Raw genomic sequence first — 21,827 nt, 5'->3', positions numbered from 1 at the left:
TTCACGCTACTGCATCTGGTGGTGGAGGAGATGACAATTAGAACAAAATGACATCTAGCCAGTCACATCAAATTTGGCAACTCATCATATTACAGTAGGCTACAAGCAACCAGGCACATACCAGTATTAGGGCCTATGTAGGCCGCGTGTCTCCATAGCTGACTTAGTTCATAAAGGTGGAACCATATGAAGGATTTAGACAAGAGTTCCGTATCAGATTTCTCAGTATAAAATTACAGACCAGTTGTCGTGGAAAACAGGAGGGAGAATCATAATTTTCCACATTCAATCATGAAAGACTGATTGAAAGACAAAGGTCCGCTCCATGATTTCCAACTGGGATAAAAGTGAACAGTCTTACAAAGTTTACAAAGTCATCATTGTTATTAGGCCTATCGTTAAGCTATTTTAGTTATTACAGGCCCTACAAGACCCACAAGTGGACATTCGTCTGACCTCAAGGCACTGCTCTACTAAAATATACAATTTAGCCTATTATTTGTATGATATATATAATCACACGCTTAAGTAGCCTATTTGAAAAATAATCTTAAAATATGATCTTGAATGGACGGATCATGCACAGTGCACAATTGCGTGCCCAATTGCCCCGACCGTGTCTTTACGCACGTCCCGATCTTCCCTTCAAGTCCACCTTAAAATGTTATCATAAATTCTTATCATCACCCAGCTGAACTCACTCCTAAACGCGTTTTAACACAGTTCAGTCATCAGTGGCCTCCTATGAGACATTAGGGGCCCAGAAAACTGTCCATTGCTGTCCCTACCCATTGTGCGTAATTCTCTTAGTAGCGTCCCATGTATGATAGTCCGAAATAAAACTAAACACGGTACTGCATTATTCTACAATGAAACTCAATCGGACTGGCATCTTGAGGCCCAGAGATTACACCTGTCTGCATTGGTCATGCTGCACTGCTGCTGCCACTAAAACACATGCGTCACTGGGCTGTCTGTTTCCTCTCCGCGCGTAATGGGCCTGCCCGACCCGAACACCTGCTGGCAGGTATCCCTTGGGACAGGAAGAGAACCAAGAACTTCATTTTTTAAGTCATACCTTTATGGAGTATAATGGGGTCTTGTGTGTGACACTGTGGGTTATTAAGTAGCCTAAACCTTGCCGTGAGCACTAGGCTATACAATTGGTGTAAGAACAGGTCATTTTAGGGTTATGAAAAACCGAATGAACATTACTTTCCTGGTGGTTTAACATGTGGTAGGTAATATGGTCTATTCTTCATCACCACTAACCAGGCATGGATCTTTCATTGTGCGCGCTTCCCAGCTGTTTGCTGGAGCGTGTAGCAATGCACGCATGTACCGCCCTCGTGCTTGGAACTGGGTGGAGTTATGGGCAGCGCTTTAAGGAATGGGTCCGAAACATATTTAGTTAGTCACGACAGTTACGAAGAAGAGTTGAAAACACCTTGATGATCTCTTGGACAATCCGCTCCATATCTCCTTTAAGTGTCGAAACAATCTACCTCGAATCTTGATTTTTGTCGAGTTTTATGTTATTTATCTGAAGCCTCTCCAGTTGTACATTTCGTGCTGTTCGTTTTTATAGCAATACTAATAAATAACGTGACTTGGTGATAAGGAAACATTGCACTATATTTTTGATTGTTTCTGTCTATACTATTTTGCACTAAAATATTGGTGAAGATGCACACCACGCAGAAGGACACGACCTACACGAAGGTTTTTGTCGGGGGTCTTCCGTACCACACCACGGATTCCAGTCTCAGGAAATACTTTGAAGTGTTTGGAGAAATTGAAGAAGCAGTCGTGATTACCGACCGACAGACCGGCAAGTCCAGGGGGTATGGATTCGTAAGTATCAATATAGTATTTATTCTTCATAACACAAACAGGGACCTCACTTGCACTGTCTGTCAAAGGCCTGCATTATTTCAAATGGCAGCAAATCACGTCATCGTTAAAGTGGTTGTTGGTTAGGCGACTGTAGGCCTATTTCTTAATATGTGATGTCCATTTGAAGTTTTTCATAAGTAGGTCTGTGTTTTCAGCTCGAAGCGTTCTATCATTGAAAACAACTTGTTGCGCCCTGACATGTTCAGAAGATGAGTCTTGGGAAGATGATGTGCAGAACGTCATCATGTCAATTTCTATGAGCATTAATGATAGACGGATAGGCTACTATAAAACTGGTTTAGTGTCATGGTACCTCCCTCTTTGCAGCCATTTAGTTTGACATTTTAGTCATTTAGCAGACGCTCTTATCCAGAGCGACTTACAGTTAGTGCAAACTTTTTTTTTTCATACTGGTCCCCCGTGGGAAACGAACCCACAACCCTAGCGTTGCAAACGCCATTCACTACCAACTGAGCTACACCGGACTTTTACGCACATTTATTTGAAATATTAGCCTGTAGTATTTGATGAGTTGAAACGTTTTCCTTGGGTTTCTGGGTGAAGTTATTTAAAAAAGACCCTACTACAGCACCAAAAGCTCTTACCTAGTCATTACTCTCAAATAGCATACTTATAGTCATCAGCTCATGTAACCGGTGTGAAATGGCTATCTAGTTAGCGGTGCGCGCTAGTAGTGGTTCAATTGGTGACGTCACTCGCTCTGAGACCTTGAAGTAGTTGTTTCCCTTGCTCTGCAAGGACAGCGGCTTTTGTGGAGCGACGGGTAACGGTGCTTCGAGGGTGACTATTGTCGATGTGAGCAGAGAGTCCGTGGTTCAAGCCCAGGTAGGGGTGAGGAGAGGGACCAAAGCAAAACTGTTACACTCAGCAGCAGTTAAGTTCTTAAAGTAAACTTATCCTCAGAGAAAAACAATGTATGGTACTGACATCAAGAGGTTCAATTATTTTGAGTGAATGAGTATCTATGGCCAGAGATGGTGTTGTATCCAGTTTCTCCTCTGAAAAACAAGGAAAGAACTCGTCAGGAGCTTAGAGCCAACCTAGAACTCATCAGGAGCTTAGAGCCAACCTAGAACCAAATATCTCAACTTACTATAAGTAGTGGTGGTTATCGATCTTTTCAAAATATTGACTGACAGTTGGGTCGTGTGTGATATCCATATTTTCTCTAATATTTGCCTCTTTAGCTAATGAATATGAACTTCGGCGAGTCTTTATCGTACATGTTTACCATCCCCCTCACACTTCTTCTTCACTACTTCTTCCCTGTGCTCTCTCCCTCTCTGTGTGTCCCTGCAGGTGACGATGGCAGATCGCTCGGCTGCAGACAGGGCCTGTAAAGATCCCAACCCCATCATTGATGGCAGGAAAGCCAACGTCAACCTGGCGTACCTGGGGGCCAAGCCACGGGTGATGCAGCCAGGTAAACACACACACACACACACACACACACACACACACACACACACACACACACACACACACACACACACACACACACACACACACACACACAGATACCTATAGGTGAAGTATACTTAACTTAAGCAACAGTACCTGTTCTGTATGATAATGTTCTGAGAACATTGAGGCTGTTAGTTCTACAGAACATGCCCCAGGTCACATCTTATTTTTATATCCATATTGTCCACATTTTTTCCTCGCAAATCATGCCTGGTACAGAATACTTTCATGATGATCCCAAAGCTTATTAATCATTCTGTCTCATAAATATGGAAATTAATGTGTTCAATACATGATTCAGGATGTCCCGATATGTCTAGAATGCACTGAACCGTTGCGTCCCAAATGGCACCCTATTCCCTATATAGTGCCCTACTATGGGCCCTGGTCAAAAGTAGTGCACTAAAAAGGCAATAGGGTGCCATTTGGGACTCAGACAATGACATTAATAAGAATATCAATTCATTTTGACCATTCCTCATCTCCATTCAGGTTTCACTTTTGGTGTTCCACAAATTCATCCTGCCTTTATCCAAAGGCCTTATGGGTAAGTACTGATGCGTCTTTGTGTTGAGGGGATGGTTGGGTGTTGATGAGTTTACAAATGACCTCATCATCAGTGAAAACCTATATGAAACCTCATAACCTCTAATGTTATTTATAATATATTAAAGCCAATGTCTCTCATTTGGCGAAAGTCTAGCATTGTTAGACATGTTCATACAATGACATGTTTATATAATTGTTTTGTGCTTTGTCCTATTTTTCTCCATACTTATATGATTACAGTGCATGATAATTATGTTGAGGAAAAAAAAAAACAGTTCCACAAATCCTCTTTCTTTTTATCACGGACTACAAAGTTGACCACCATATCAATTTAAGGTTTGTGTGAGTGAAAGAGAATGTGTGTGTTCATAGTATGAGTGTTTGTTTGTATGCGCATGTGTGTGTGTTATGTGTTGAGTACAACTGATGGAAAGTTACAGCCTCAATGACTCAATGTTATCTATCTCTCTCTGGTCCGACAGGCTCGATATGGGTTAACATAACTGGTGGTTTCAGGATTAGTTCTGTGGGCATGTCACAGATCAGACCAGGGAATTACCTGTAATCTCAAACACACACAAACAAGCTCAAATGGTGATTATAGATGCATGTACGTTGGTTTTACATTTTGGTTTTGAGTTTACATTTTTTATTTTGAATAGCAATTAGAGCTTTGTGTGCTTTTTTACTGTTATGAAGTGGTGTTGATAGCTAAACCATGTGCTTTCTATTTCATAACCAAACAAAGCTGTTTTGACGATATTTGGGGTGTTCTTTTCCGTTTTTGTGGAAGAGTGTTGACTTTGCCAGGGGGAGAAAAGTTTGTTTACATTTCTTTATTTGATTTGATGCTTTTGTGCTGTAGCTTGTGGTTTACCTTTTCTTTGGTAACAGGATGTTCTATATGTGTTGTTGGAGTGAGGGACGATTTTCTGTGTGCTTATTCTCTCTCTCTCTCTCTCTCTCTCTCTCTCTCTTTCACTCTCACTCTCACTCTCACTCTCTCATTACATCCATCTCCTTCCATCTATCTACTTCATTCTTCTGGGCCGACTCTCAGGAGAGCTGCTGTTTATCATTCAGAGATGAGGATGTCTGTTCACACAGTGAAGAAGAGAAGAGTGAGAGAGAGGTCCATGACTAGACTGTAAATTGACAGTCGTCACCAACCTTATCCCTTACAGGACACTGGTGACAGATGAGGGAAAGTAATCCAAGGCTAGTAGTTTAGTTGAAGCAGAACACCTACTAACATGTGTGCTTCTGTTAGTGTGTATGGGTGTTTGTGTGTATACGTGTGTTTGTTTGTATTTGTCTGACCATACTATTGTGTGTGTGTGTGTGTGTGTCCTTTCTTGTGTAGTCCAGTCCAGTGGTAGAGCAGTGCACCAAGGTCTCTACTGTGACACAAACAAATGTCTGGATGCCACAGCCTCTGAACAAGCTTTCGTCACATGGGCCTGCAGCGTTAAGGAAAACAAGCTTCTCCATTGTGCCGCACAAAGGCTGGAGTGCTGACACTGCAGTCGCATGAAGCCTATACTGGTAGCGGGGCGTGGGGCTAAGCAGGGGGGCTGAGCAGGGGGGCTGGGGCTCTCTCCGTCATGTTGGGATGGGACGCTCTTTAAAAACAGCAGGCCCAACACATGGAGGCTGGAGGCCCCAGGGAGGTTTAAAGGGCCACAGACACATCCAGACAGTGCCACCTATGTGCCACCTATGCTTTCCAACACATGTAGGAGGCCCAATGCTGCAGACAAACGGTTTGTCCCAAATGGCACCCTATTCGCTGTATAGGCCATTACTTTTGACAAGGGCCGTGCACTATATAGGGAAAATGGTGCCATTGGGACACACCGATAGATGCTGTGGGAGGGTAGCAACCAGCTCCATGGCTATCACCACACTAGGTATGAGTCTCACCTATGATATGATCCCAACACATGCAGGAGGCTTGATAGATAGGTTTAAAGCAGAGGAGGCTAGTGGGAGGAGCTATATGAGGACAGGCTCATTGTAATGGCTGGAATGGAATTAATGGAACAGTATCAAACATATGGAAATCTAGTTTGACTCCGTTCCATTAGTTCCATTCCAGCCATTACAGTGAGCCCATCCTCCTATAGTTCCTCCCACCAGCCTCCTCTGATGGGTACTAGGTAGATAGGCCTACAGCATGTAGCAGTACGTACAGGTCTGGGATCAGGCTACTGTTTGAGGCTGTAGCAACCAGATCCATAGTTCTTATTAATTATCGCCCCTCTACGCTTCTCACATTTAACTGTAGCATGACTGGTTGTTTCTCAGCTCCTAATGCAACAGAATCCCAATGGTTCTAATGTGTTGGAGAACAACAGGTGTGTACTCCTAAACTCCCTGCATCCCCTCCACTATCCCCCCTCTCTGGTCAAATATGTCACCCATCTGACATGTGATTGAAACAGATCTTTATTTAGCCTTGAACTTTACCGACCGCTGGTCAGAAGGACCACAACATTCCAGACACAGAAAGATAATATATTTACACAGAGCATTGAGACACACAGTAACCCTAGTATTTTTAACCTTGCTTGTATCTCTAGGGAAAAGAGGGCATTTAGATGGGAGTCAGAGGGTAGCCAGTGCTTCCCATGATTAACACCGTCACGGAAGTGAATCCAGGCAGATGAGTGGATTTGGTGTGCGTGTGTGTGTGTGTGTGTGTGTGTGTGTGTGTGTGTGTGTGTGTGTGCGTGTGTGTGTGTGTGTGTGTGTGTTTGTTAGGTGACACAGCATTTGCCAACATATAAGAGGTTTATGCTGTTGGAGATGGAGAAACAGGTTGTGGTAGTCTAATGTTGAATGAGATTAGGAAGGATTTTAGTTTTATTTTATTTCACCTTTATTTAACCAGGTAAGCCAGTTGAGAACAAGTTCTCATTTACAACTGCGACCTGGCCAAGATAAAGCAAAGCAGTGCGATAAAAACAACAACACAGAGTTACATATGGGGTAAAAAAAAAACATAAAGTCAAAAATACAACAGAAAATATATATACAGTGTGTGCAAATGGAGCAAGTTATGGAGGTAAGGCAATAAATAGGCTATAGTGCAAAATAATTACAATTAGAATTAACACTGGAATGCTAGATGTGCAAGAGATTATGTGCAAATAGAGATACTGGGGTGCAAAAGAGCAAAATAAATAACAATATAGGGATGAGGTAGTTGGGTGGGCTAATTTCAGATGGGCTGTGTACAGGTGCAGTGATCGGTAAGGTGCTCTGACAACTGATGCTTAAAGTTAGTGAGGGAGATAAGAGTCTCCAGCTTCAGAGATTTTTGCAATTCGTTCCAGTCATTGGCAGCAGAGAACTGGAAGGAATGGCGGCCAAAGGAGGTAGGATAGAGGGAGAGGGAGAAGGACAAGATAGGTGAATAAAGGTAGGGTGGGATATGAGCCCAGATGAGTTCTAGGGGTGGGAACATACCACAGTAAGTCATATGTAGGATGACAGGCAAGCAGAAAATAGCTGGGGCCCAGCCTCCAGCCTCTCCTGTCAATCACACATGAGGCCAGGCAACAAAGAGCATGTCTGAGACCAGATCCACATTACAGGAATGTCGTCATGACTACTTATGGAAACCATACTTGTGTAGGACTTATTGGTATTTTTCTATAATGTACTTTACATTGATGTATATTTATAGAAAAAATAACATAGGGATGAAACTCTCTTGGGCAGTGATTGCTTCAAACGGTCTAATGCAGGCTAACAATCATGGGCCGTTTTAACATCTCTGTCTTCTTCAAACGTTGTATGTGTCCCAAATGGCACCCAATTCCCTATATAGTGCACTACTGTTGACCAGAGCCCTATGGGCTGGTCAAAAGTAGTGCACTTTAAAGGGAATAGCATGCCATTTGGGATGCAGCATTTATTTCCAACAATAGCATGTTTCACCACCATTGAAACATACCAGTTGAATGCTGTCATTTAATTCTCTACATTTGCAAATATAGTGCTATTAAAGAGCACCTTTATTCTGTGTTGTAACTGCATAACATATTTCATGTGTGGTGTGAAAGAGCTTAATTTTGTGCCGGTTTTCCCCATACTGTAAGAAATAATAGTTTTTCCAAAAAGAGATGAAAACAGCATTTCAAAATACCTGTTTGATCCAACTTTTGACACCATGCTCGCGTCCCAAATGTTATCATATTACCTATATAGTGCACTACCTTTGACCCTATGGGGATGCATCCCGTGTTTTAATATAGCTAGTAATGGGGAGGCACAACAATGGCCAGCTTTGACATGTGTACATCATACAGAACTAAGAATGCCTACAAGGGACATTTCATTACAAGGTGTTTGTTGAGGAATTTCCCAAAAGTGTCTTAATGTGTTTTAATTCTGCTATCTGTGATTTATAGTGGGTAGGGCAGTCTAGACTTGTGAGTTGTTTTTCGGTGGACACTGCATTTTGTTGTTTCGTTGTGAAACCATCCTTTGCGTGCCTGTGTTTGTGTGTGTTTGAGAGAGTTTTTCTTTGTAGTGGCCCTTGTGTGTCGTGCTGTGTGTGTGTGTGTGTTGTGTTGTGTGCGTTTGTTGTGGTCTGTGTACATCCTGTGTGTGTGTGTGTTGTTGTTGCGTTTTGTTCTGTTGTGTATCGTTCAGCCTGTGAGTGTGTGTGTGTGTCTCCAGCCTGTGTTATGACTGTAACACTGTGCTGAGGCAGCAGCGTGCCAGCAGGCCAGGCCGAGGCATCTGCTAAGGACGTGATGTCATAGGAGCGGCTCTAACCCCTGACCCCTGACCCCTGAGTGATAGAGCTGCACTGGATATTTTATTTTCCTTTCTTTTTATTTGATCCTTTTGTTTCTTTTCTTTTTGTTTCTTTCAGTGAGTGGTTGTGTTTGTGCTGTGTTGGTGATCCATGTGGACCGTGTTTCATTTTTTGTCTTTGACGCCTGTGTTTGTAGAATTGCTGTTGTATTTTCCTGTTTCCTCTTTGGGGCCGGTGTTTTGAGATGTGATTGGTTGGATAGTGGAGTGCTGACAATAGGGTTGCCACGATAGATCTTGTCTTTCGTTTCTCCAATCCAGATTCCAAACTGTATGACTGTACAAAAGATTCCTCTCTCCATCTTGTTTCTTATTGGCTTAATTGATGTCAGTATTTATTTGGTCCAATCAAATGTTAGGTTGTTTCTCAAGAGATTTTAATTATCTGTTGACAACATCATCACATCATGCACATCATTCCAGACCATTACAAATCCACACCAGACCACAACTCATTGAAACTCAACACTGACAATTGATCAAATGGTGATAAGCCAATATAAAAGTTATGTCAATCATTATGTAAACACTGATTAGGTTACTCAGTCTTATCTTACTGAATCATAAACTTGACTCCAATTAACACCAGTTTAGTATTTTGAGGAATGTCATTCATGATCCTGTGTAGCTCAGTTGGTAGAGCATGGCGCTTGCAATGCCAGGGTTGTGGGTTCAATTCCCACGGGGGACCAGTATAAAAAAATGTATGCACTCACTAACTGTAAGTCGCTCTGGATAAGAGCATCTGCTAAATGACCAACAAAAAAAAAATGATTTCCCCATCCAGGTCAACAGCTTGGGTTTTCTCCCCCATCATCATGCTAGCAGATAGCGCTAGAGAGAGCGAGCCGAGCCTCACGACCGGGATATGTCATGAATGTGCTCATTGTTCCTGATTGCTTATTTAATGAAAAGGTCCCTCTGAGTGCAGCTAACCAAGCACCCGGCCCGGGGCTCTTTGTCTAAGCACAGAGGGGGAAACAGCCAGCAGTGTCCTTTTTGAAAACTGTCCAGCTGTCAAAGTGGCAGTGACATTTTCACAATGCCCCCCTCATCTCATCTCCTCTCCTCTACCCCTCTCTCCCTCCCAGCGGTGCTTGTGAGCCTCCCTCCCCTCCTCTGTTCCCTCTCTCAACTAGGAATGGCAGCAGGGCCAAATCCACATGTGACCAAGCACACACAAACCAGGTTCTCTCCTCTCTCCATCTCTGGATTGTCTCTCAAAGACTGCATCAATGGGTCACTGAAAACCCAAAATGTCTTCCTATCCCTTATCAGAGGACTAAACACCTCTGAGCTTTGAACACCTCTCACCAACCCATTTTTTTGTCCCACAGAGAGATCTCTATTTTGGCAACCCTATATCTCTAATAGCTACTAGCAAGCATCTCCGTGGTGTTATTGACTGGTGATTGATGTGTTGGGGGGCGCTTGGCTGCAGTGTGGTTGGGTTGGCTGTGGTTGGTTCTGCTGTCAAGCTGGGGGTTTGCTGTCTGTCAGTGGCTGTGTAAGGCCAGGTCTGTGATCTCTACCTCTAACTCCCTGTCTGTTTCTGTCCTGCAGGATCCCTGCTCATTATGTGTACCCTCAGGCCTTCATGCAGCCAAGCACCATGGTCATCCCTCACGGCATGCAGCCCAGTGCCGCCTCCACCGCCTCCTCACCGTACATCGACTACACCGGAGCCGCCTACGCACAATATTCCGCCGCAGCTAGCGCTGCCGCCGCAGCCTACGAGCAGTATCCCTACGCTGCCTCCCCTGCGGCGGCCGGGTACGTAACTGCGGCCGGTTACGGCTACGTTCAGCAGCCCCTAGCTACGGCCGCACCGGGGTCAGCCGTCGCTGCAGCCGCAGCTTTTGGTCAGTATCAGCCTCAGCAGCTGCAAGCTGACCGCATGCAATAGCAGCCACTGCAGCCATTGGACACGAGGGGATGGGAGGCCCATGGCTGATTGGCTGTGCTGAGGAAAGGAGGAGGAAGAGGAAGAAAGAGGGGCTGTGTCATTAAGTGATGGAATCGTTAAGATGGTGATGATGATGATGATGGTGGTGGTGATGATCGTGAGGTGGGAACTCCATACAGTAGCTTTCCAACTTGCTGTGCTTAAACCAAAATAAATAAATACGAGAAAACGTTACCAATTCACAGAACTAAGTAAGGTGGATTTATCCTTATGATTATTATTGTTGTTATTAATATAATTATTACTATTATTATAATTGTAGTAGAGTATTTATTTATAGAGGAGAAATGCAACAACTAAGCTTGGTGTAAAACATGACCTTATGTTCCATTGCTGTCATTAACATAGAAGAGAGAGAGAGCGTTCTCTTTACGGGACACTTAGGCGTGTCCCAAAGTGTTTTGTGTTCTGAAGCCCTTATAACATATATTTATTATCACATTTCGAGGGCTCTTGTCGTTCTGTCTTTTCAAGTGCATTGAAGTAAATTTTCTGATAATCAGGGAAATGGACCAGTTTCCAGTGTGTTAGTAAAGACAACTCTGCGTGTCAGGGAATAGCTGAAATAACTGTGGAGAAAAGGTCAAAAATAGTCTTGGCTCGTGTCACGTGTTAAGAACTACCTTTAATCTTCCTGATGCTGAATGTCCCTTTTTTGACTCTGTATCTTGACCTCTTGACCTATGCAAAGCAAACAGTTCACCAGGAGACAAAAAAACTGCAGGAATAACCAAAAATGCCATCTACTCATCAACTCTTCAAAGGACATCACAAACAATATGAAGGCAACTCCGGAAGAAAGAAAGAAAGAGAAAGAAAGAAAGAAGGGTTTTCAGACAATGAGAAGCACCAAATCAGTTACTCTCAAACACATACGCACACACACACATAGTTGTGTACATAGTGGTAAAGGACAAAGGGCCCAGTCGTGTTCCCCTCTGGCTCTGTGCAATGGGATCTAGTCAGAGTGAAAGAGAGAGAGGGGAGCGGGTGGGGAGGGGCGTGGGACAGTTAGCCCAGCGCCACACAGACAGATCACTCTGGAAAGAACGCATCACTTGTGCTTATTTGTTGAGCTGTCACATTTTAATCCCTGAGCCCATTTGGGAACTGGCTACTCTGGCTTGCCTGCCTGTCTGTCTGCCTGGCCCTGTCAGCATTTCCACCTCTGTCCTCTGTCCTAGAGCTGGCCAACTGGGCTGGTGTCAGGTACACACACTGTCCTCCTACCCTAACTCTAACCAACCCCCCTGGGCCTGGTCCTGTACCCATTCCTCACAGCCTCACCAACTCCTCCTCTACCCAGACTACACACCCCAACTCCTGGGCTCCTGTCTGTGAGTCTGGAAAGTGGTGGCGATGGAGAATGTAGAAAGGGGGTGGCGTGGCTGCAGGCGCTTGTCATCAATCTGGGGGTTCTTCGTGTGCCTTACATTTGTGTTGTTATTTAAAAGAGTAAGAAAAGAGATCTACTATTTAAGATATTTATTTTCAGAGTTGACTATGTTCTATGCGCTCTAAGGACAAAGACTTAGTTGCGGTACTGTATTAATATTATTATGTATTAATCTCAAGGCATATAGTTATATTATTATGAACATACTCTACCAAAAATGTTGATGTAGGATTTATTTAAGATACAATTCTGTATGTGCACTGTACAATTATACTTTCTGCCTTTTGAAATCTTAGAACATGACATTAAATATTGGCTAGATGAATGCCTTTTTGTATGAAACTTTATTTAAATGCAGGCCTATTTGCATGCAGACTGTTACTCTGCCTCTTGTGTTTAGAACCATTGGAAAAGACTAAAACAATCCTGACAAAAATTAGCAAAATGCTGCTTTATACGTTATAATGTATAGTCATTGTCATGGTTTGAATAGCTGTGCTTTTATTGCTTTTAATATACATCAGATGGGCTATTTTACACTTTTGGGAATTTTTATACTTGAACTATTTCTTACAAGGGAAAATATGACAAATAAATGACAAAAAAAAAAAACTTTTTAAAGAAGCTTTTCATTGTCACTGGATTAAGTCATGTAAAGGGTTATTTACTATTTAAATGGGCAGCAGGTAGCTTAGTGGTTAAGAGCGTTGTGCCAGTAACCAAAAGGTTGCTGATTCTAATCCCCGAGCCGACTAGGTGAAAAATCTGTCGATGTGCCCTTGAGCAAGGCACTTAACCCTAATTGCTCCTGTAAGTCGCTCTGGATAAGAACGTCTGCTAAATGACTAAAATGCAAAGGTCCTGTTGGTATTAAAACCTTATTTCAGAATTTCAACACTATTTACTCTAAATTGAAATAAAAGGTTCTATATTTAAACAGAATACTGTGAATATTGTCCTTTTTTATATAAGATGGATATACAATGTTGAGTTGATGTTGAATTGTGTTGTTTTCAGGTTGGGTGACTTTTTTGGGGCCTTATTGTGGAGGTCTGAGACAGGCCTCCTGTAGCTCAGTTGGTAGAGCATGCACCAGTATGAAAAATGCCAGGGTTGTGGGTTTGATTCCCACGGGGGGCCAGTATGAAAAATGTACGCACTTGCTAACTGTTAGTCGCTCTGCATAAGAGCGTCTGCTAAATGACTAAAATGTAATTGATAGTCTCCAGAGCAAATTAGGTATGAAAGGTGAAGGTGCTAAAGTTGTTGATGTTCAGTAGGGTCTATGGATACACACATGTCCCAGATGTTTACCCTACGACATGGAGAATGGCTGAGTCACCTCTTCACTAGTCAAAAGCTTCTCTCTCAAACACACATGGTTCTGCATCTCAAATGGCACCCTATTCCCTTTATAGTGCACTACTTTTCACCAGGACCCTTGGTCGAAAGTATTGCACTAAATAGGGAATACTGTGGGTGCCATTTGGGATGCGACCGTGGTTATTTCTGGCTCCAGAACTCCCACAGTTCTTGTGTTGTGTTATGTAAGGACTTTTCCATCTAAGTGTATTAAACACCTATAAACAGACTCACTGTCTATTTGTGCAAATATCCTCGATTCCCAAACCCTCGAAGCAGTTAATTTGGTTGCAGAGCTCCGAGACACCATCCTGTATCGGAGCTCTACGGACAATTCCTTTGACCTCATGGCTTGGTTTTTGCTCTGACATGCATTGTCAACTGTGGGACCTTATATAGACAGGATGGTCCAATCAATTGAATTTACCACAGGTGGACTCAAATCAAGTTGTAGAAACATCTCAAGGATGATCAATGGAAACAGGATGCACCTGAGCTCAATTTCGAGTCTCATAGCAAAGGGTCTGAATACTTATGTAAATGTAATGTTTCAGTTGTTTATTTTTAATACATTTGCAAACATTTCTATAAACCTGTTTTTGCTTTGTCATTATGGGGTATTGTGTGTAGATTGATGAGGGAAAAAACTATTTAATCAATTTTAGAATAAGGCTGTAACATAACAAAATGTGGAAAAAGGGAAGGGGTCTGAATACCTTTCGAATGCACTGCTCTTTCATTTACATTTACATTTTTAGTCATTTAGCAGACGCTCTTATCCAGAGCGACTTACAGTTAGTGAGTGCATACATTTTTTCATACTGGCCCCCCGTGGGAATCAAACCCACAACCCTGGCGTTGCAAACGCCATGCTCTACCAACTGAGCTACACGGGGCCAACACCTTGTAGTGTCCATGCCCCGACGAATTGAGACTGTTCTGAGGGCAAAAGGAGGTGCACCTCAATATTAGGAAGGTATTCCTAATGTTTTGTACACTTATTGTACAGGGAGTAGAAAATAACATGGCTATATACAGGGAGTAGAAAATAACATGGCTATATACAGGGAGTAGAAAATAACATGGCTATATACAGGGAGTACCAGTACCAAGGCGATGTGCAGGGGTATGAGGTAATTAAGGTAGCTATATACTGTACATACAGGTAAGGGTAAATTGACTAGCAGCAGCGTATGTGGTGTATGAAAGTGTGAGTATGTGTGTGGCGTCAGTATGCATATTATAAAAAGGGTCAATGCAGGTAGTCCGGGTAGCCATTTGATGAGCTATTTAGCTCTTGTTTATAAGTATTATGGCTTGGGGGTAGAAGCTGTTCAGGGTCCTGTTGGTTCCAGACTTGGTGCATTGTTACCGCTTGCCGTGCGGTAGCAGAGAGAACGGTCCGTGGCTTGGGTGGATGGAGTCTTTGACAATTTTTTTAGGCCTTCTTCTGACACCGCCTGGTATAGAGGTTCTGGATGGCAGGGAGCTTGGGCCCCAGTGATGTACTGGGCCGTACGCACTACCCTCTGTAGCGCCTTGCGGTCGGATGCCAAGCAGTTACCATACCAAGCGGTGATGCAGCCAGTCAAGATGCTCTCGATGGTGCAGCTGTATAACATTTTGAGGATCTGAGGGCCCATGCCCTCTTCATCACTGTGTTGGTGTGTTTGGACCATGATAGATCCTTAGTGATGTGGACACGAGGAACTTGAAGCTCTCAACCCACTCCACTACAGCCCTGTCGATGTGAATGGGAGCATTCTCGGCCCTCCGTCTCCTGTAGTCCATGATCAGCTCCTTTGTCTTATTGACAAGACAGAGGTCCTGAGTTCGCGCCAGGTATGGGCCGAATCGGGAGGAAGTGGTACATGCTAAGCAAGCAGCGTGACATCCTTTACATGTGCGTGCGTGCAAATTACCACAGAGCAGCCAGAAGCCCTATGGGATTACACACAAAATGTCTGCTGGCTGTATGCTGGCGACCGTGCTCCTGCCCTTCATTTTGTAACACTGTCACCCAAGGCCCCTCCACCATTTTAGCCAGACATTTGATGACGTGGGACAAGCATTCACTTCACACTCAAACAAACACGTCTGGCAGCAGAGAGTTAGGGAATGGAGTCCTCTGGGGAAGCCTATCAATGTTTCAGAGGCTCTAATCAATAAAATATCCCTACCCTCTCCTCTCTAACCTGGCACGGAGGCAGCATGGTACCCTATTCTGGTCAAAAGTAGTGCACTGCATAGGGCACAGGGTGCCATTTGAGACACAGAATGGTCTATTTCAGCCTACAGTGTAACCAGACGCTGGTCAGCCAGGCCCAGGCAGCTGCCATGACACAGCAGAGATAGAGGCCTTTCGCGTGACATCACTACCGCTTCCATGGCATCTGACGTCCACCATGATGGAATTCAGAGGCAGGTTGTGAATTGGGATATGACAGACAGAGAGTAGAAGGTGCGTTAACATAATCAGGGTCACGGTGAATGGCCCTGTTGAAACTTGATCCCAGTTTTATTTGAGTTGACATGAGCTAGCTATAACCAGTGATTAAATCAGCACAGAATCATCCCCACCCTGGGCCCAGACGTTAGTTCAACATCTAGTTTTGATTTACATTTGGTTGTTGTCAACTATTGTGAATTCAAGGTGAAATCAACAAATAAAATCACCATTTAGGTTCAAGGTTAAGTGAAAAAAAAACTACATCCCCTCATGTTGATGACTTTTTGCAAATCCAATGAGTTTTCCAAGTTGATTCAACTTCATCACATTAATTTTGGGGGTTAAAATGATGTGGAAACAACATTGATTCCATCCGTTTTTTTGCCCAGTGGGCAACCTTATGATCTTGGAGGCAATGATGATGATAATGTTAATATAATTTACAATTTTAGAATTTGAATGTCCACCCAGCACTATCCTTTGAGTCATGGGCAAGACCATTGACAGCCTACACAACATTAGACGTCAATCAGACGTTCCATACTTAGTCTAGGTGTCTGGGGCTCCCAACACTGCTTCTCAAGACCAGGCAGGGGGGCAGAGTAAGACTGGAGACACCGACTGGTACTTTGCCAGTGGACCACTCACTCCACTGCGTTATCAGGTTCACCAATGTTGCTTAATTTGGAAGTCCCGGAAGCTCAGGGTTATCTGCGCGATTGACTGACAAGGAGCCTGGGTGCAGCGCCAGACGTAGACGAATCTCGCCCGGGATATTACAAAAGCGAAATAAAACACTACGCCAGGATTTGATAGGGAACTAAAATTGAAGGTAAATCTGTTACTTTGTTGGTTAGTTTGTTTTCAACCGATTGTTATGTTTTTGACGAGATGGGAATGGGAGGGAGAGCGACAGAGAGGTGGGGACCGAGGCGGCAGGTTTGTAGATGGCTCGCCTCATAGAAACGCGTGTGGTTTTACTATTCGCTGTGTTGGCACGAGAAAAGAAGACACGGATAGCCACAAAGGTCTGAACAATCGCCCTTTCCATATTCTTTGTGTGCGGTTTGTGTGTCTTGTCTTTGTTTGTATGGCTAGTTAAACCATTGCGTATTTGCGGTGTTTCAGTTTATTCTAGAAAACGGGTATCGCGTCAAATAGGCTACAGTTACTGCTAGACTATACGAATTTGAGTATTTTGTATGTCGGTGTTATTGGTGTATGTGATGACAACGGTATAGCCTATACAATGCAGCATGCCAATAACGCAGGATGAAAGTGTAAAGGATGACATGTCGACATTGTTTTATTATAATTATAGTGTCGTGTGTGGCGCGGAGTCGGACCGACCTGTCACCTCAAACGCATCAGTAATAGTGTTTTTTTTAGTAGGCCTATATGATGCTATTGTCATACCTCTCATACCTTGTTATCTATGTGAGGACACATGAACACAACATACTATAGTTGTCGCACAGAATCAGTGCACCTGTGTCACACCAACCTTGAATGAACCTTTTGGGAACATTATGAATGTTAAGAGTTTAATATTGATATTTTAGAAATGTTATTTAAATGATTATTAACGTTTTCAATTCTCACATGTTAGCCTGCTGATTATTTTCATATTGGTATAGATAGATTATTACTCTCAAATGTACAATTCATATGCCCCATAAGTATAAGAGTTTCCAGATCTCTCTCTCGCTCTCTTGACAAAACTCGAGTTTCAGATTTAGATGTTTTCCAAGAAGGGCCATCGTCATGTCTAAGAATTAGATGGTCCTTAACCCAAAGACATTTCAGGCCTATCAAGCACCAATCATAGAACCTTCAGATTTAGAATAAATGACACTATATCACCACCACTAACTTGTAGCAGGAGCCCAATATAGCCCTGAGATCAGATACCCAGGGCATAGAGTTATGAGACCCTATGGTGATCTTGGAGTATAATGGCATTCTCATTTCAGTAGAATAATAACACATCACCGATGTCTGCTTTCACAGCTGTTGGGTATACAGTAAATCCCTCCCCTTGGGTCAGACAATTGTTAGGTGCTTTGTTTACTACGAAACAATATTCCTTATGGTGCCGCCAGTATATGAACCTCTAAACCCGCTAACCTCAGGGTTTAACCTGGTCTCAGAGCATTTCATATTATTCTGTAAGTAAATCCGAGACACTCCATTTACATTTACATTTTAGTCATTTAGCAGACGCTCTTATCCAGAGCGACTTACATGAGCAATTAGGGTTAAGTGCCTTGCTCAAGGGCACATCGACAGATTTTTCACCTAGTCGGCTCAGGGATTAGAACCAGCGACCTTTCGGTTACTGGCACAACACTCTTAACCACTAAGCTACCTGCCGCCCCGGTATGTATTGTATGGTATGTATTAATTTGTGGATGAATTACAATTCATATTATATGTTACGAATTTACTAAACATACACTATGTTACAAATGTACTAACTGTACAATATGTTACGATTTTGAAAAATGTACAATACGAATTTGCAAAAGTAGCTAATTAGCTAAAATTGTAAAAAGTTGTCCATGATGAGATTCAAACTCGCAACCTTTGGGTCGCCCACCCATTCACCCCGACCAATAACCCTACTTTCGTTTTTTCCTTAAGTAATTATCTGTTTATGTAACCATACCAAACGTAACATATCATACTAATTTAAGTGTCCCAGATTTACATTTACTATGTTACGTCTAGTCTATGAGACCAAGCTGGGTTTCAAATCCTGTGCTGGCTCTTTCCCCCCAATCACTTTATACAAATAACTTACTGTAACACTGTATAGCTGGGGTCCAACAGTGAAAGAGCTAAAATGGCATTCGCCATGAGACTTTGGCCAACTCACAATGGTGAAGAGATGCCATATTCTAGCTGTTGCATTCAGACAGTTTTCAATGTTAATGTTTTCAACATATCTTCCGGGGGAAACAAATTATGAATAGGGCTGGGGCAAATACAGTGGCAGACTGTACTCTGTTCTATAGCATGTTGCAAGGCTTGTCAAATGTCTTTATTTACAACTACAGACATCTTGATATTTTGGAATAAAGATAGTTCAATTGTGGCTCATACACTCTATGATCAGATATTCAATGTTATTTATGCCAGTGAGCAGAACTCTATCCACTGATCTAAGATCAGTTTTCCCTGCCTCTTATACCTTATCTCAACCATTGGAGCACAAGCACAAAACTGACTCTGGACCAGTACTTAGACAACGCTCCCACCTATCAGTCATTACTATACACACAGTCCAAAGATATATGATTTTAAGGAATCACCCTGATCAAGTTACATTGCCATCACATATTGGGTTATTTGTATTTTATTTGTACTTTTTTAAATGTTTTTATTTATTGGCCGTTTTCAGAGGACAAAAGTAACTTTATTTAACATTTTTGTTTTTGTTACATATACAGTACCAGTCAAAATTTTGAACACGCCTACTCATTCAAGGGTTTTTCTTTATTTTTACTATTTTCTACATTGTAGAATATAAGTGAAGACATCAAAACTATGAAATAACACATATGGAATCATGTAGTAACCAAAAAAGTGTTAAACAAGGAAAATATATTTAATATTTGAGATTCTTCAAATAGCCACCCTTTGCCTTGATGACAGCTTTGCACACTCTTGGCATTGTCTCAACCAGCTTCATGAGGTAGTCACCTGGAATGCATTTCAATTAACAGGTGTGCCTTCATAAAAGTTAATTTGTGGAATTTCTTTCCTTCTTAATGCGTTTGAGCCAATCAGTTGTGTTGTGACAAGGTAGGGGGGTATACAGAAAATAGCCCTATTTGGTAAAAGACCAAGTCCATATTATGGCAAGAACAGCTCAAATAAGCAAAGAGAAACGACAGTCCATCATTACATAAGGGCTATTTTACCAAGAAGGAGAGTGATGGAGTGCTGCATCAGATGACCTGGCCTCCACAATCCCCCGACCTCAACCCAATTGAGATGGTTTGGGATGAGTTGGATGGCAGAGTGAAGGAAAAGCAGCCAACAAGTGCTCAGCATATGTGGGAACTCCTTCAAGACTGTTGGAAAAGCATTCCAGGTGAAGCTGGTTGAGAGAATGGCAATAGTGTGCAAAGCTGTCATCAAGGCAAAGGGTGGCTACTTTGAAGAATCTCAAATATGAAATATGCGTCTGGACCCTGGTGTGGGAGGCCCCGACCCCGGAGAGGGGCTGACTTCTGGGCCTGGACCGGCAATCCCCCTGCGATGCACCAAGCCGTGTCTGGACCCTGGTGTGGGAGGCCCCGACCCTGGAGAGGGGTTGACATCTGGTTCTGGAGTGGAGCCGCTGACCGGAGCTGAACTGGACCCCGGTGGAGCAGACTGCTCTGGCTCTGGACTGGAGCAGCTGACCGGGGCTGGACTAGGCACCGGTAGAGCGGACTGCTCTGGCACTGGAGTGGAGCCGCTGACCGGAGCTGAACTGGACCCCGGTGGAGCGGACTGCTCTGGCTCTGGACTGGAGCAGCTGACCAGAGCTGGACTGGGCACCGGTGGAGCGGACTGCTCTGGCACTGGAGTGGAGCAGCTGACCGGAGCTGGACTAGGCACCGGTGGAGCGGACTGCTCTGGCACTGGAGTGGAGCAGCTGACCGGAGCTGGACTGGACACCGGTGGAGCGGACTACTCTGGCACTGGAGTGGAGCAGCTGACCGGAGCTGGACTAGACACCGGTGGAGCGGACTGCTCTGGCACTGGAGTGGAGCAGCTGACCGGAGCTGGACTGGGCACCGGTGTAGAGCAGTTGACCGGAGCTGGACTAGGCACCGGTGGAGCGCCAGCCCTCTTAAAGGGAGCTCTCCTGCTCTATCTTCGTGATCAGCCCCCGTAAGGTGGTTGCCTCTGTAACCGGTGTGAAATGGCTAGCTAGTTAGCGGTGCGCTCTAGTGGCATTTCAATCGGTGACGTCACTCGCTCTGAGACCTTGAAGTAGTTGTTTCCCTTGCTCTGGTGACTGTTGTCGATGTGTGCAGAGGGTCCCTGGTTCGAGCCCACGTAGGGGCGAGGAGAGGGACGGAAGCAACACTGTTACACCTCTTCTATCAGAGTGCTAATCTGCAGGTCTCTCCGAGCCTCCTGCTGCTTAGCCAACCACCCCGTGTGCCCCCCCCACATTTTTTTATTGGGGTTGGAAGCGGTCGGCACCGTTGATCCTCTCCTGCCTGGGCTTCTACCTTCGCCCAGGGTCCTTTACCAGCAAATATCTCCTCCCAAGACTACGTCTTCCCCACCTGTGTCCAGGGTGTTTGTTCCTCCTGGGCACGCTGCTTGGTCCGTTGTTGGTGGGATCTTCTGTCACGTTCGTTGAGTACAGGATTGGACCAAGGTGCAGCGTGGTATGCTTACATGTTCGTTTATTGAATAAACACTGAACAAAACAACAAAAGCAACGTAACGTGACATTCTAAAGGCTAACACCAAACAAGCCAAACACACAGAAACAAGATCCCACAACATAGGTAGGCAACATGGCTGCCTAAGTATGATCCCCAATCAGAGACAACGATCGACAGCTGCCTCTGATTGGGAACCACACCCGGCCAACATAGATCTACACGATCTAGATCTACACATAGAAATTCACACCCTGACCAAACCAACTAAAGAAAACCGGGCTCTCAAGGCCAGGGCATGACAATATTTCATTGTTGGACATAAATTACTGTAAAAAAAAAAAACACCAGGAAATCAGCTCCAAGTGATTTTAATTTAAGAAATCTGTTCCCAAATATTCCCACGCATTGAGAGACACGACGTGATCATATACAAATGTAAGCAAGGTTTGAAATTATTGTTTTAGTCAAACAATATATCTGTGTGGGCTTCTTGCGATC

The 21,827-nt window shown here is 43.7% G+C and overlaps 1 protein-coding gene across 1 annotated transcript; it reads left to right on the top strand.

Annotated features, from left to right (window-relative positions):
* Positions 1–1,413: 1,413 nt before the first annotated feature.
* On the top strand, positions 1,414–10,666 carry LOC311131689 (RNA-binding protein 24-A-like; the record flags this gene model as incomplete). Its single annotated transcript, XM_084164796.1, has 4 exons — positions 1,414–1,854; positions 3,217–3,340; positions 3,874–3,928; positions 10,324–10,666. The coding sequence occupies exons 1-4, from the start codon at positions 1,687–1,689 to the stop codon at positions 10,664–10,666; spliced, it is 690 nt and encodes a 229-aa protein (XP_084020922.1). The 5' UTR covers positions 1,414–1,686.
* Positions 10,667–21,827: the final 11,161 nt, after the last annotated feature.

The sequence above is a fragment of the Coregonus lavaretus genome (assembly GCF_964263955.1).
Source record: "Coregonus lavaretus genome assembly, chromosome: 7".
Taxonomy (NCBI): Eukaryota; Metazoa; Chordata; class Actinopteri; order Salmoniformes; family Salmonidae; genus Coregonus; species Coregonus lavaretus.
The sequence above is the reverse complement of the archived record's forward strand: the minus strand, read 5'-3'. Positions and strand labels throughout refer to the sequence as shown.